Source organism: Plutella xylostella, chromosome 24, assembly GCF_932276165.1.
Source record: "Plutella xylostella chromosome 24, ilPluXylo3.1, whole genome shotgun sequence".
Classification (NCBI taxonomy): Eukaryota; Metazoa; Arthropoda; class Insecta; order Lepidoptera; family Plutellidae; genus Plutella; species Plutella xylostella.
This window is the reverse complement of record NC_064004.1, coordinates 3,804,898-3,820,780: the sequence shown is the minus strand read 5'-3', so window position 1 is coordinate 3,820,780 and position 15,883 is coordinate 3,804,898. Positions and strand designations below refer to the sequence as shown.

General features: G+C 37.8%; 1 protein-coding gene across 1 annotated transcript in view; it reads right to left on the bottom strand.

The window, feature by feature from the left end:
• The window catches only part of LOC105388217, a 30,280-nt gene that overhangs the window by 10,058 nt on the left and 4,339 nt on the right, over window positions 1-15,883 (bottom strand). The window contains exons 2-3 of the mRNA XM_048629933.1: window positions 14,710-14,817; window positions 3,191-3,273 (exon numbers count right to left, since the gene is read on the bottom strand). Of these exons, the coding sequence (XP_048485890.1) occupies window positions 3,191-3,273; window positions 14,710-14,789 (163 nt within the window). The 5' untranslated portion in view covers window positions 14,790-14,817. The remainder of the gene's footprint in view (window positions 1-3,190; window positions 3,274-14,709; window positions 14,818-15,883) is intronic.

The following is a 15,883-nucleotide window of genomic DNA, read 5'->3' as shown; positions in this document are numbered from 1 at the left end:
AGATATGGACAGTGACCATCAGCTCCTAACATGTGAAGTGCGTCTAAAATTAGCAGCACAAAAGTCAACACTGAAAAGTGCCTCAAGACTTTTTGACTCAGCGAGGCTAAACGACCCTAATACTCGTGAAATCTTTGAAAAGGAAATTACCGCCAGAGATGTACTGCTGCATAACGAACAACTTGACGTAGAACAAAATTGGAACGCGGTCAAAAGTGCGTTTACTGAAGTCAGTGAAGCGGTGTTAGGCTTTCAAAATAACAAAATCAAGCCATGGATGTCTGCCAATACGTGGAACCTTGTGGAAGAGCGGAAAGAAATACATTCTTCTTTAATTCAGTTGTCAAATACTTCGCCTGAATATAAGACTCTCCAGGCAAAATACGCTGATCTCCGGAAAAAATTAAAGCGCAGTGTTAGGAACGACAAAAGGAGAGTGGTACTAAGTCTGGCTTCACAAGCGGAAGCTGCTGCCGTCGCAAAAAACATGGGTGCTGTTTACAACACCACAAAAGCACTAGTAGGTCAATTTAAAGGCAATAAGAACACTGCAAAGCCTATCAAAAACGAAAACGGCGATCTTCTTACTACAGTAGAACAACAACTCCAAAGATGGCATGAACATTTTCGAAACATCTTAGAGGTTGAAGTTGTGGCAGTAGCCGAAGACAATGAAAGCCCTAATAGACAGCAAATGAGTGACATCTGTACGGATCCGCCAAGTTTTCATGAAATAAAAAAAGCCGTTGATGCTCTTAAAAACCGTAAGTCGCCAGGTGCAGACAAAATAACAGCCGAGATGCTTAAAGTAGACAGTGCAAGAACAGCAAATATGCTATACCCGCTTTTTAAACAAATCTGGATCACAGAACACTTCCCTGAAGAATGGAAAGAAGGGTTGCTAGTTAAAGTTCCCAAAAAAGGCGATAAAAGCAACTGCAATAACTGGAGAGGTATCACCTTGCTCTCTATAGTGTCTAAAGTTATGACAAGGGTTATACTTACACGACTATCTGCATCTGTAGACAAAACACTCAGAGAACATCAAGCTGGTTTCCGGAAAAGTAGATCATGTGTAGACCACATTAATGCTCTGCGTATAATCATAGAGCAATGCTCCGAATGGCAGAGTGACCTTTACCTTCTTTTTGTGGACTTCGAAAAGGCATTTGACACGGTCAGATGGTCTGCACTATGGAAAGCACTAGAGAGAAAAGGCATACCTATGAAGATCATCAACCTCATTCGTGCGCTGTATGACAACAGCTCATGTAGAGTTCTACATAGCGGGAAATTATCTGATCCCATAAAACTGCGTGCTGGAGTGAGACAGGGATGCCTTCTTTCGCCTACCCTCTTTATCATATTGCTAGACGAAGTTTTGCGCAAAGCAACAGAGAGTCAGAAGGGTATCAAGTGGGGAAGTGATCAGCTGAATGATCTTGACTACGCTGATGATATTTGCTTATTAGCAACAACTCTGCAAGATCTCACATGCACCGCTAATGCAGTTCAGGATGAAGCGCAAAAAACAGGCTTAAGAGTTAATGCGCAAAAAACTGTAGCGATGAGGGTGGTGACCCCGAACCGTGACCTTATTAAAATCGGGGATAAACAGGTGGTAGATGTGCCCTATTTCTGCTATCTGGGAAGTGTTCTCACACCTACTGGCGGAACAGATGACGATGTGGATGGCAGGATTAAAAAGGCAAAAGGCGCATTTGCCCAGCTGACACCGATATGGCGGTCAAACATCATATCACGAGACCTCAAGCTCCGTATATTTGTCAGCAATGTCAAATCAGTCCTGCTGTATGGTTGCGAGACGTGGAAAGTGACCAAATCAATCTCCACTAAGTTACAAGTTTGCGTCAATAAACATCTGCGGCAAATTCTGCGAGTGTTCTGGCCTGAAACCATATCCAATGAAGACCTCTGGAAGGAAACGCGACAGGAACCCATAAATAAAGAGATCCTCAGAAGAAAGTGGAGTTGGATTGGACACTGCCTCAGAAGACCAGAGGGGAATATCGCCAAAATGGCGTTAGATTGGAATCCGCCGCAGGGCAGACGGCGCAAAGGGCGACCTGCAATAACTTGGAGGCGATCCATTCTCAGCGACCTCAATGCCGTCGGAATCTCCTGGGACGAAGCCAAAGAAAGAGCCCAGGACAGGAACGTCTGGAGAAGAACTGTGGAGGCCCTATGCTCCTCGTGGAGTTAGAGGATTTAATGATGAATGATGAATCCTGTAGGAACCATCAAATGCAGCAACTTATATTTTCAATTTGTTTATTGTTGCTGTATTGTAATTAAAACATTTTTAAAAAACGGGTACCTAATTCGAACAGATTTAACTTATTAAACAAGTGACACTGTTTAGCAAGGGGCCCTAGCTCAACACTCTTCACTATTGTTATTATGTCAGGGGTTACCGCGAAGTCAAAACGACGTAATATTTACGTAGCAGGTTATTAGTGTCAAATGTCAAATCACGGTAAACCATTGTCAAAACAAGATCGCGACAAGGGGCCAGGTTATTTTGCCTAGCGTATGTATAGTGTTTTGGTGTTTTTAACATGGGTGCACATTTCATCAAGCATGCTTCGCTTCTCATCTCATTTTTCCGAGTCCCGCGTGCGTATTCCACGCATTACAATAAATAGTTGTATGAAAAGAACACTTGTCAAAGTCAACAAATGACTTGTCAAAGTGAATGAAAAGAATAGGTACTTGAGCTGGTCAAGCAGGCGAATCCGCGTGCGTGATGAAATATACACCATATTATAAACCACCCTTTTATAGAACAACCGGACAAAATCCTAACTAATATTATAAATGCGAAAGTAACTGTGTCTGTCTTTCCGTCTGTTACTCTTTCACGCCAAAACTACTGAACGGATTTGAATGAAATTTGGTATACAGATGGTCTGAGATTTGGTATACAGATGATGCCTGAGAAAGAACATAGGCTACTTTTTATCGCGGAACAGATATAGATCATAGATTTATATATTTAATCCTTTATTGCACAAATATATAAATAAGTGTACAAAGGGTGGACTTAATGCTAAAAGCATTAATTAAGCATTTTCTACCAGTCAACCCACAGGAAGTACAGGAGAAATTATGTTAAAGGTGTGCAAAAAAAAGAAAAAAAAAGATATAGAACATGAAGAGATACACTCACCAGCGATGGGCGGCAGCGGGGCGGTCACCAGACGGTGCAGCAGAACGGTGGCCGTGCTCCAGAGGCAGGACACGCACCAGCGACTGAAGACAACGGAGGGCATCATGAGTCAAAGGTGAATGAGGAATGGAGACAACAGTTTCTTAAATCTTAATAAACCGAATATATACAGGGTGCCCCAAAAGTCAACGTCATGCCATAGGCCAGCTCAAGAGTGGCCAGAATATCATAATATAGTTATGACCTTAATTCGATAGTTTTGAAGATATTTTAATTTCTATAAATTTGCTGAAAATCTATATATACCTACCTCAAGATCAGTTTTTTGTGTGCCGCCTACCTATCTACTGCAAAAAGCGGTGAGTCACCTCTGACTACCCCTTCGGGGAATATAGGCATCAGCATAATAATATACTTATATGGCAATAATAATGATAATGACGAGTTGATGACAATGTCATTAGAAAACAGTTTTAAAAGTAGGTATAGTGCCACAATCTTATCTGTTCCGGTGGCGACGTCGCTGTCATGGAATCCAGTGATGCCATCGATTAAATTTGGCCTATTTCTGGTTTAAACGACAATGCATTTCTGCTATTACCTATTGTTATAATTTTAAACCAGAAATAGGCAAAATTTAATACATTCATAAGTATAGATAAATCAAAATATAGGGTCGATAGTAAATGAAAGTGGATATAATATATCAAACGACATTTGTTGTATGGAAAATTTGTCCACGGCGAACAGAAATAAAATTAGTTCTGATTATGTTCTGCTTCTGATATAGGATGATCTAGATTACAATGGTATAGGTAATATATGTGGGTCGTGAGAATAACGAGATAGATAGACTTAAAAAAACTATTAATTAAGTATTATTTTTGAACACTTTATTTTACATTTTCTAAAGTAACAAGAAACAAAAGCATACAATTAAAAGAAATTCAGACAGTGTGCAAAGGCTAATTCATCATCATCATCATCTCGACCCATCACGTCCCCACTGCTGGGACACGGGTCTCCTTCCAAAGGCTAATTGCTAAAAAGCAATTTCTTTCAGCCAACTCTTCTTGATAAGTTGGGAAAACAATGACATGTCATAAATCATCATTATTTCGTCTAAAATCGCTGCAGGTGCGCGAAATTCTTCTTGGTATATTGCCTAAGATTTAAAGTATCATGTCACGTCCTCACACCTGTAACCAAAGAAAAATAAAGATTATATACTTTTCATCACGAGTACCACGACCCATCCCGTCCCCACTGCTGGGGCACGGGCCTCTCGGGAAAATATTTCATAAAATTACATGGAGTATAATTGGGTAAAATTATTCGTCATATTTGGCAACACTAACCTGTAGCCGCTGCAACTCGTTCTTCCAATTTTTCAAACGGAATTAAAGGCGCCTGAATACGTTATTCTTCCTGCATAAAGCCAATATATATAGTACTACTTTTCTTGCATCACATTACAGCGTTTTTGGCAGTATTTCACCCAGAAAATCACAAAACAAATTAAATAACGTAGCGTCAGCTTATTCGCAGAAATTGACAACTCAAATAACGCACAGAGTATGAAATGACGTTTGACAATGACGTCTCGTTGTTGTACATTTTGACCACCGGAACAGATAAGATTGTGGCACTATAAAGTATACTTATTTGCAGATAAGTATTTTCGCTATAAATGACACGGCCTGTCCCCGCTTGTGTGCACCTACTAGATATTTATAAATAGCTGCACCACACAACATGATCCACATTGTTCTAAACCCGTCCGAGCGACAAGTTTACTGTCAAGGTTGAGAAACCCCACTCCTGCACTGACCACGGGGTCACTCTACAGTGTGTGTTGTTTTTCGGACCCGACTAACTTTAAGGGTGGATTCTACGAGTTATTTCATCGAGAAAAAACCCCCATATGTGGGGTCAAATCTCCATATTCTAGAAATGGCGGCCATTTTAAGTTGATTTGAACTTTTTTATGTACTTAACTTTTAAGCAGTTGTGGATATTTTTATTGGATAGAGATCACTTTTTACGGATAAAAGCATTTAATTTAATGTCCGTAAGGCGTTTTTTTTAAATCTCGAGATATGATTTTCTATAAAAAAGAACAAAATCTAATTTAAGTTACTTAGACCCCCACATATGGGGGTTTTTTCTCGATGAAATTACTCGTAGAATCCACCCTTAAAGTTTGCGCGAGCCACGTCTCTATCTGGTTTAATTAAACGTGCCGATTGCACGACAGCTCTCGTTCATTAGTTTTCGACAGTATAGAGTACCCTTCTGACAACGTGACAACCTCAAACTACCTATGCAACAACGATACACTCATGCGGCTCATGCCTGCAATAAATGGTGAAATCAAGTTTTTTATCGGTTAATTAACCCCCGATAAAAAGAGGGGTATTATAAGTTAATCGTGTCTGTGGAGTAGCTCCCAAACAGCCGAACCGATTTTTGAGTGTTTATTTTTTTCCAGTGTTCTTATCCATAAGTAGGTACTAATTTTATTTGCGCAGCATGGGATATTGTTTTGAAATCGGACTAGTCCCATGAAAAAAACTCTTGAGCAATGAACAAGCTCCAGTGACATAGTTAGCACTAAATTACTCCAAATCGGAAAAAAAATTGAAGTTTGTCTGATCTGAGACCATTACCATCTAAAAACATAATTATTAGGTACCTAATTAATGTTAATTTTTTAAAAAAATGGGGCCATTTGTCGTTGGCACTTTGTGAGTGGGAGTTTTTAATTGCCAGTGCTTATCCATCATCATCAGCCAATAATCATCCACTGCTGGACATAGACCTCTCCCAAGGAGCCCCACAACATTCAGTCCTCGGCCTTCCTCATCCAACCACTACCGGCTACCCGCCTAAGGTCGTCAGTCAAGCGGGCAGGAGGGCGTCCCACGCTGCGTTTGCCTGTTCGTGGTCTCCACTCAAGAACTCCCCAATAATACATTAATACAAGGGAGGTTGCATGTAGGTATTACAGCATTATGTAGACATCTGCAGTGGTACAGAAAATTGCGAAATTATATCAGCTTCTAGGTATCATTAGCTAGGTCACGGGGATCGCACTGCTAGTGTTACCAAATGTTTTTCGAAATAAAAATAAATAAATAAATAAATAAATATGTGGGGACATCTCACACACGGCCATCCGACCCCAAGCTAGGCAGAACCTGTGTTATGGGTGTCAGACAGCTGATATATCTACACAAATACATAGATAGATAGATACTAAATATAAATATCAACACCCAAGACCCGAGGACAAATATCTGTCTTTAAACAAATATCTGCCCCAGCCGGGAATCGAACCCGGGACCATCGGCTCAGTAGTCAGGTCACTACCCAGGTAGCACAAAATTGCTGCTTAAGCGCTGAACAAGTGCTGTATAAGAATACCAATGCTGCAATATAGTATTTAAATTGGCTGTATCATAGCTGTAGTGGCTCTGTTTCAGCCAAAAAGGGCCCCAAATTAACCAGCCTTTGGTATTATAATGGCTGAAAATTGGCTGTGGTTTACGTTAAAAAAGGCTTAATTAAAGCTGCAATAAACTCTTCCTAAACGTTTCATTCTGCTTAAGATTATCATATCCAGCCCTTCTGCAGCTTTTGACGTACGCGGTATCCAATTACAACTTTTTTTGCAGCTTTCCATATGAAAATATTTATTATTTTTAAAATATTTCCAAAGACGTCACGTCATAACAAGAAAAAGAAAGAAGTTGATATTATTTAACAGTGCATCCATTTTGAATAAAATATTGTGTTTGGAGTTACGGTAAGTTGGACCAGTGAATATAATAATAAGTTCAGATTCTGATTGCGAGTGCAACTTTATCGTGTAGTTTATACTAATTTATAACAAATAATTGATGCGCCCTAAGAAGTATTTAAATATATTGAAATAAATGTGTAAATAAATTTCGAGTGAAAAAGCGTTTTGTAAAATTTTACTTGTAATCATATGAAATAACCTTTTACGACCGTATTTTAAGTTGAAAAATAGGTAATATTTGAAATAAATGTGTAGTTTTGCAGAATATTCGATTTAAAATTTGATTCAAAATTATTTTTATAGGTTAGTTATGGCGTCCATAAAGTTTTCAGCTTAAGTCGTTGAAAAAATATACTGTGATTCTATTTGCTGTAAATAATTCTAATAATCAGCCACAAGCTGCTTATGTTCTGCATAGAATACTTTCATTTACACTTTTAGTTTTTACAAGGTTTTGGGGTACGCTGTTCTAATTATTATTGAGGTATATCGTATTTCAGCAACAACTTTATGCAGCATATCGGGGTTCATAATGGGGTTCCTCTGACAAATAATAAAAACCGTTTCCATTGATTAAATAGGTACTAATGGCGTGTGCAATTATTATGAATATTAAAATAATAATCGATAATGATGTAGGTACTCGTAAAAATAATATGTAGCGTGACAACCAATACGTGATAGGCTATTTATTTCTAAACGCTATCAGTAATGTCATTGTCAACTTTATTAGTATAAATTCTCATTTTCATTCACAGTGTCAGACATGCAGCAGCATGGCAGCAGCAGCAGCAGCGATCTGATGACAATATTACCCAAATTCTGCAAGCCAATCAAACATTGCTTCTCAATATGCTACAAGTCTGTACCTGATCTCATAATAAAAGTATTTATCTTGGTATAATATTGTTTTATTTTAAAATAATTTAATCCAAATAGGTATGTAGAAGAGGTATTAAAAACAATTCACATCCATGTTGAATGGAAACAAATTTAAAGTGCACATCCTTAGGGGCTTAGTAACTATATTCCGATTATAAACGGTTCATTCAATTTATTGTCATGGATATTACAGAGTATAGGCCAAAATTCCTTTTTTGAACTTTTGAATATTGGCAGCCCATCAATATTTATGTTTAAATTGACCGTACTAGGCACTAATTCCATACTATCCAATATAGTTTGTAGACTATGAATCAGACTTTGGTGCCAATACTCACCTTCTCCAATTTTTTTTTTAATTTATGTGCCTGTCAGTTTTAAGTAATGTCCTTGGATCACTGGGTAAAGCGTTGGGTATCTTTTCATTTATTATCTTTGTTAATTCTTTTAAAGCTACTTGAGTAATATTGTGTTCGACGGCCCACTTTTTTATTTTTTCTTTGAAATGTAAATGTTTTTTCTAACTGATTCAATTCTCCTTGATTTTCATCATCTGTACTACTGGATGTATACAATTCTTGTGGAGACTGGGTCACAAAAGAACTGGAAGTACTAGGATTTGCAAGAATTATTTGTACGGAATCGTTATTAATATTGTCTTTTCGACCTTGATCAAATGACGATTCTTGTGTTTCTTCATATCTCCTTGATAATTTTCTTTTTATTGCACCATTTCGTTTTCTTTTTGACCAGGGAATGTCCATAGTTTCTTCTTTTTTATTTAACTGTAAGTATCTGTATTAAACAATGAATAATGATTATGACTGCAAGCTACGGACCCCAACATAAATTGATTTACTGATGTTGGGAAGAAAAGCTGCAAAATGGAATCATCAAGAGCAACAAGTTCCATAAGGGTTTACCGGGATGCGATAATCTTTATAATAGTACGCATAAATGACACTATGTTTCTATAAGAATCATAAACCACTGGTAAAATTACACAAATCAGCTTTGCAACCAAGCTGTTATAATAAACGACTCGATACGCTTCTACAGCTTCAGGAGTAATAAGATTAAACTTTGAAGTATTTTAAGCAGCTGCGGGCTGTTTAAAGTATTTCTTTTACAGTTTTAACCAGACATCTGGTTATTGGTTTCAACATAGACCACAAGTAGTGTAAGGGCTTGATAAAAGATGCCTTCAAGATGATACATCAGCTTTTAGCGTTAGAAAACCACTGGGGCGTACTGTTAACCAGTTGTCTGTATAAAAGAATATGTTTCAGCCATTAAACAGCAAAAAGCGTTATAAAACACTAACTATAAACTCGTATGCAGCCCACAGCTTAATAACGTATTTTAGATGAACCTTTTACCAACCATTAAGTTATTAACTTATTTCAAAGCTTTATAACAGCTTATTGAAGGTACGAACACCATTAAACATCTTATATAACACTTTTACACTTAAATAAGAGGCAGGTTCGACATCTAATCAGCCAGTGTGCTACCTGGGTAACCACTACGCCATTCGGTCGAAATCATTCGTAGCGCATATTACTACATTTATAAGATGAATTAGGTGGCAGTTTTACATAATATTTGCAATGTAAGTTCACTTAGCATTCACATGCTATTTGTATAATCATAAGTGGTAAGGGACCATAATCAGACAAATCTATTAGAAAAGAATGGGGTAAAGTACCTATGTAAGGTTCACAATCACGATAGGTACCTAAGTAGATTATTTAAATATTTTTTTCCTTGTTTATACTTATATTCTGTTTGTATTTTTTTGGCACTTTCCCCTTTTCTTGCTTATAATGCATCTCTTCCGTGGTGGACTGGAAGAAATTACTCTCAGTAATAAGTCCGCCAATTGAACCGTCTATGTTGTGGATTTATTTTTGTAATTTCTGCGTTTGTGTGTAATAAAGTATTAATTATCTATGTATTTTATCGAACCGTATTTACCATTTCACGATGACATATCGCTATTGTCCCGATACGCCCAGATTCCGTGGTCATCCTACAAGCACCTCAATCATATGTCATTACGGCAATTCACTCCCATTTGCACATAGCCCACTGAGGTCCATTACCCACCAATCATATTGCTCGCTTTTTAACACTGTGTCACTGCATATAGGACCTTAAAACATCAGTCATGAAGGTGGTTATCGTTGGATATTTGTATGTCCTTCTTCGAACTAGGTAGGTACTTACAGATATATTATAATAATGTGTTGTGTTATGTGGATTATGTTTATGAAATGTGTTTGCAACCCGCGTCATCCCATCACACCTTGAGGGCGTCCCACTCTATGTCTATATAATACCTAAGTACTTTGCTGTGCTGAGGAGACATTTAATTATGCCATCAATGTGCAACACCAACACTTCTCTTATTTCAAGGCGGTCTTATTACTTAAAGCGATCTACGAAAGGTAGGGAAGGTAGGTAGGTACTTAGTTATTTTTATAATATTGGTCCTATAATGAAAGTTGTGATGAATTTCCAGCCTGTTTAAGAAGGTAGGTACTTACAACACCCTTCTTTTTCGTCGGGGGTTTGTTATTTTGACGTGTCGGTGTATCTGTCTGTGGTAGCGTAGCTCCTAAATGACTGAACCGATTTTAGATTTGTTTTTTTGGGTCATAGGTTTAGTCACCCCCAAAATATTCCTAGCCATATTTTAACAAAATTGGCTTTTCCGTTTAAAAGTTATGCAACTTTTAGATTCGAATGTCGGGAGGGTTTAACGTTCGTTAAGAAAAGTTAGGTTATATTATACCTCTATAGTGAACATGTTTACCTTGTAATAGCCATGTTGTTGTACTCAAAAGGTCAGCCTACTAGTAAGTACCTACATAATAAAATTAAATGGGGCTATTTGTATAACCTATGGGCCTGTGTGTACAGCTTGCCGTAAAGAAAACACTTTCAGATACCATCGGTCAGTTTTCTTGGCCCCTGACTGATCATCATCATCGTCATCAACCAATAATCATCCACTGCTGGACATGGGCCTCTCCCAAGGAGCGCCACAACACTCGGTCCTCGGCCTTCCTCATCCAACCACTACCGGCTACCCGCCTAAGGTCGTCAGTCCAGCGTCCTACGTATATTACAGACGATTTATTCATTGTCTGAGACACTTTCATTGGTGGCTGTAAAGCGCTATTCTGGAGCAGCAAATTCTAGATTCTACCACACGTATTGCAGGAGAAGTTCCGGACTGCTGAAACGCTATCGGGCTGGTAGCGTCTCGTTCTCCTATCCGCCAGTGTCCTCAACCACGCTTGATCGTGTGCCTCACACCCATCGAACACTCTCTTTATTCCACACAGTGCGATCCTTGGCAAGCTCCTCCCATCCCATGTGGTAACATTGACAAAATCTGTCCGAAGACTTGGTAGTTCTGAAGCAGCCAAGCGATTACAGTTTTGTGCTTTTTCAAACTAACCAACTATCAATCTTTGAAAGTATGGATAGACGGTTCGTTAGTTTGACAAGGTACAAAAGTGTGTAACAGGTAACCACGTAATAAAGACCAAGTACCTAATAAGTATTTACCCAGCGAATGTTTTTCAACCTCGTGAACTAATAAATTGCCAATGTGGGTAGAACGTTTGCACAGTGTTAAAAATGATCAGTGATCTGCCCAAAGATGGACAATATGTATTCGATTGTAGAGGGTATGGCAAAGATGCAAAACTTTTGCCATTTCTTGATCTTGCGCCCCGTGCTAGCGCATCAGTAAATAATCTGGAAGCCTCCTAAAAAAATAGTTCAATACTCAATCGTTTATTGCATCAATAAGTTTTAATTTACAAACAAACAAACAAACACTCACACCGACTAATGTATACACAGTACTAATGTACTGCCTTGCGGGGTAGGCAGAGGTGCATTGCTGCACCCACTTTTCGCCAGTGTTATGTTAGTCCCAATGTAATAGGGGGCGGGCCTATTGCCATTTTACGGGCACATCCAAGACCCAAGAATAAATATCTGTGTTTAAACAAATAATCCCAACCGGGAATCGAACCCGGGACCTTCGGCTCAGTAGTAGTGTCACTAACCACTACGCCATGCGGTCGTCTTAGTTTTATTTAGTTTAAAATTAGTTACTAAGGTTCTTATCTCCACTGGGTAATACTAACATTGATCTTTGCTCTATCGCTGTGACCGCTATTAGCAATCGTTATCTCATTTTTATGTCATATCAGCTATGTTTGAATAACATTCAGTGAATTAATGGGTAATTAATTGACAATATTAGTAGGCTATTAATTGCATATCATATAGGTACTTAATATTAATATATATGTTATTAAAATGTACTGTTATGTAGGTATACCTAATAATACAGGGTGGGGTGATTGGTTTGAAGTTAATGTATTCCTATAAATGAGTTGTAGAGGAATGCATTTACAGAGGATGGAACCCTCCTGTTACACGATTACTCTTAGATTAACAATACGCGAACAAGATTGTGTGTCACATACCAAAACAAACATTTTAGAACGTGTCAGCATGACTTATCCCACAGATAACTAACTAACTATTCCTTATCCAGGTATTGTGAAACAGGCAGTAAGTGGACTTTGTATCACAATCACTCAATCACAATGCTCTAAGATTGAGTTTGGCCCACTTTTTAAGCCTTTTGTGCTATTGTGCTCCCACTTTGGTTAGCTAACATTGTTGATTCAATTTCTGAATATTCAGGTCGCATCCAGAGCCTCTAGAACGGGTTTTGTTATTTACGAAAACGAAAAAAGTATTATGAAACTATTGACAGATAATTTATGCAGATGACAGAAGAAACCCGAAACTTTTTTCGTTTTCTTAAATTGCAAAACTCGTACTAGAGGCCCTGCATACATTATCTCTGTCAAAAGTTTCATGTTAGTTTCCGCTAGAGGCGCCACTTTGTATGCGAGAAAATGTAAACTTCCATACCTATTTTCGACAAACTATCAAACGTTTTTGAAATTTACAAGAGAAGTATTTGAGCGTTACTATAGAAGTATAGGTAGGTACTGCATTCATTCATACTTGGCACAAAATGTAAACAATCTTAGTGTTGTCTTTTTATAAATTTAAAAACTACTTTCCAATGTGGTAGTTTTTGAATTTCCAAATACGTAAGTATTATTAATTTCACAGTGGAACCATTTACTTATTTAGCTGTATAGTAATTTTCTAAAATATTATTTTGATTAAAATGACACACAAAGATGTTCGTCTTTTATGCTAAGTGTGAATGACTGCAGTATAGGTGCACCTAATACACGAGCAATGCAATGCTAAATAAATACATTTACAATTAGATATCAGTACTTATTATGTAAACTCCTATGTTGGTATGACATTCTTATCTGCTAGTACGTGATGACGTCACGCAGGTCGATGACCGAATGATTATTATGAATTGGCACGCGCTCAAGCGATCTGGCGAACCGTAGAGAAAATTATAAGTAGTTTATTTAATTCTATGGAAATGCTGTAAGTATCATCACAACCCATCACGTCCCCACTGCTGGGGCACGGGGCCTCCTTCCAATGAAGGAAGGGTCAGCCTGGCTGGCCTAGTGCGGGTTGGTGGACCCCAGCACAAGCAAGCTTGTGCTGAGAGAGTTTTGTTGGGTAAGTGGGCAACCCGACTGTCAGATGTTTTCAATGCTGTAAGTATATGAGATGAGATCTCTTGACAACCGCTACCTGGCGGCCTTTCCACCGTAGATTACAATATACTAACCAGATGGAGTGTTAGTGCAAAAGAAACGTCTTGACAAACAACACCCCACTTCTTACGAGTATTTTGAATTAGTTCGATTTGTGTGGCTTTGATTTGATTAGTAAAATGGTAGTTAATAGCTTGAAATTAAAACGGTTTGACAGTAAACAAAATGCGTACAGTTTTTTTGCTTATGTTACTCAATCTAAGTATAAATAAATAAATATGTGTGGACATCTCACACCCGGCCATCCGACCCCAAGCTGGGCAGAGCCTGTGTTATGGGTATCGGACAGCTGATATATCTACGCAAATACATATTATGTGTATAGATACATATTAAATAAAAATATCAACACCCAAGACCCGAGTACAAATATCTGTCTTTAAACAAATATCTGCCCCAACCGGGAATCGAACCCGGGATCTTCGGCTCAGCAGTCAGGGTCACTAACCAATACTCCAGTCGGCCGTCATCTTGATCGTATATTTTTAATCTAAGGTTTTATCAGCTGCCCTAATATGGTAGTCTGTTTACAAAGTTGTCACATTACAAAATGATATCTATGGCCGCGTGCGCGAGACTCGTGATCGCTGAATCCAATTTAAAAATAAAATCTTACACGTTTTTAAACGTTCATAGAAGTCTACTTTTGTATAAGTAATATCTACGTTACAGAAGTAAAGATAATTTAATATCTCAGTCTCCACTGCATGGGTCCGTTAGCAATTAGCAAAACAAGTACCTAAGTACTTATTTTAAGTAAGATTTAAAAGATTTAGGGCTGATTTTTCCATACTCAGATGAATATTAGCTGAAGGATAAATTAGTCTTAGGGCTGATATTTCAATGGTCAGATAAATGCTGTCACTGTCTAATACCCACAATCACATGCGATAGCATCAGAATTATTTCTCGGATAACTTTTATCTGACTATTGAAAAATCAGCCTTTATACTTAACTTACTTTTTAACATTCTTCAGACGCGATAGCATTCGAATTATTCCCCAGATAACTTTTATCCACTGAAAAATCTGCCCTTAGCAGGTACTTAAACTAAAGCAAAAAAAAATCTACTTACACTAGGGCGACCACATAAGGATGAAGTTTGATATTCCCGCCGCCATCTTGCGCGAACGTGACGTCACTGAAGACGGCCATCTTGTTTCCGCCAACTCAGTATAAACACCTGAAAAAATACTAAGTTAGGATCATGGGCCAATGGAAGTACAGCGATCGAAGGTGTTTTAACTAGTTTTAACTGACTCTGAAAAAAAGCATACGTATATAGAAGAATAGAGAACCTCCTCCTTTTTTCGTCGGTTAAAAAGGCGGAGCATATTTTGTTTACATTGCAGAGGAGATATATTTTTTAAGAAAGAAAGAAAGAAAGATAAAACTTTATTTGACATTGACAGCAATCATACTTAATTATACATAACGTGACCATACGTCCCGCTTTGGGCGGGACAGTCCCGCTTTCAAGCTGTGCGTCCCGCTGTCCCCCGCGAGGGCAAAAATGTCCCGCTTTCTTAAACAGACCAAACGATAATTTAAATCATCTACATTTTGTAACTTCGTCCCATATTTCCTTTCATCGACAATCATTGACTCGCTCTTTCTCTATCATGTATATAATTTTTTCTCGCTCACCTACCGATTCCTAACAAAGCAGAAAGGCGTGGGAGTAAGTAGTTATATGTTTTAAAAAAAAATAATCTGTATTAACTTTTATGAATGTGAAAATACGATAAGAACTTTAAATTAAACTACTCGAATTATTAAAAAATATATAGTATGATGTTTAAGAATTTTATAGCGTAGCTGGTATGAGAACACCCAAAAATTCCGAAACCCTTTTTTCCGAATTTGAAACACCGAATATGTACCTAATTTACTAAATATTGCAATAACGATTTTTTAATATCGATTTATAAAAATCGAATAGATATAGGTAATAATCACGAAGGTTTGTTATTACGATTGTTAAATACACGAACGTGAAAATACGATTACTTTAGTAACAACAACAACTTTAGTATACGAAAAATAAAATACATTAGATTTATTATAATCACAAAAATATCAAATCCGGACCAAAAATATAACAATTCGTGATTTTGTCAAAAATAAAATGAACTTTTCAAATACTTTAGAACCAAAACCTAAAGATAGGTGCGACGTCGATCAAAGCGAGGAGGAGCGTGTTAGGTGCTATAGATATAGATATCGAAAAACAAAGCGGAGCGCAGCGA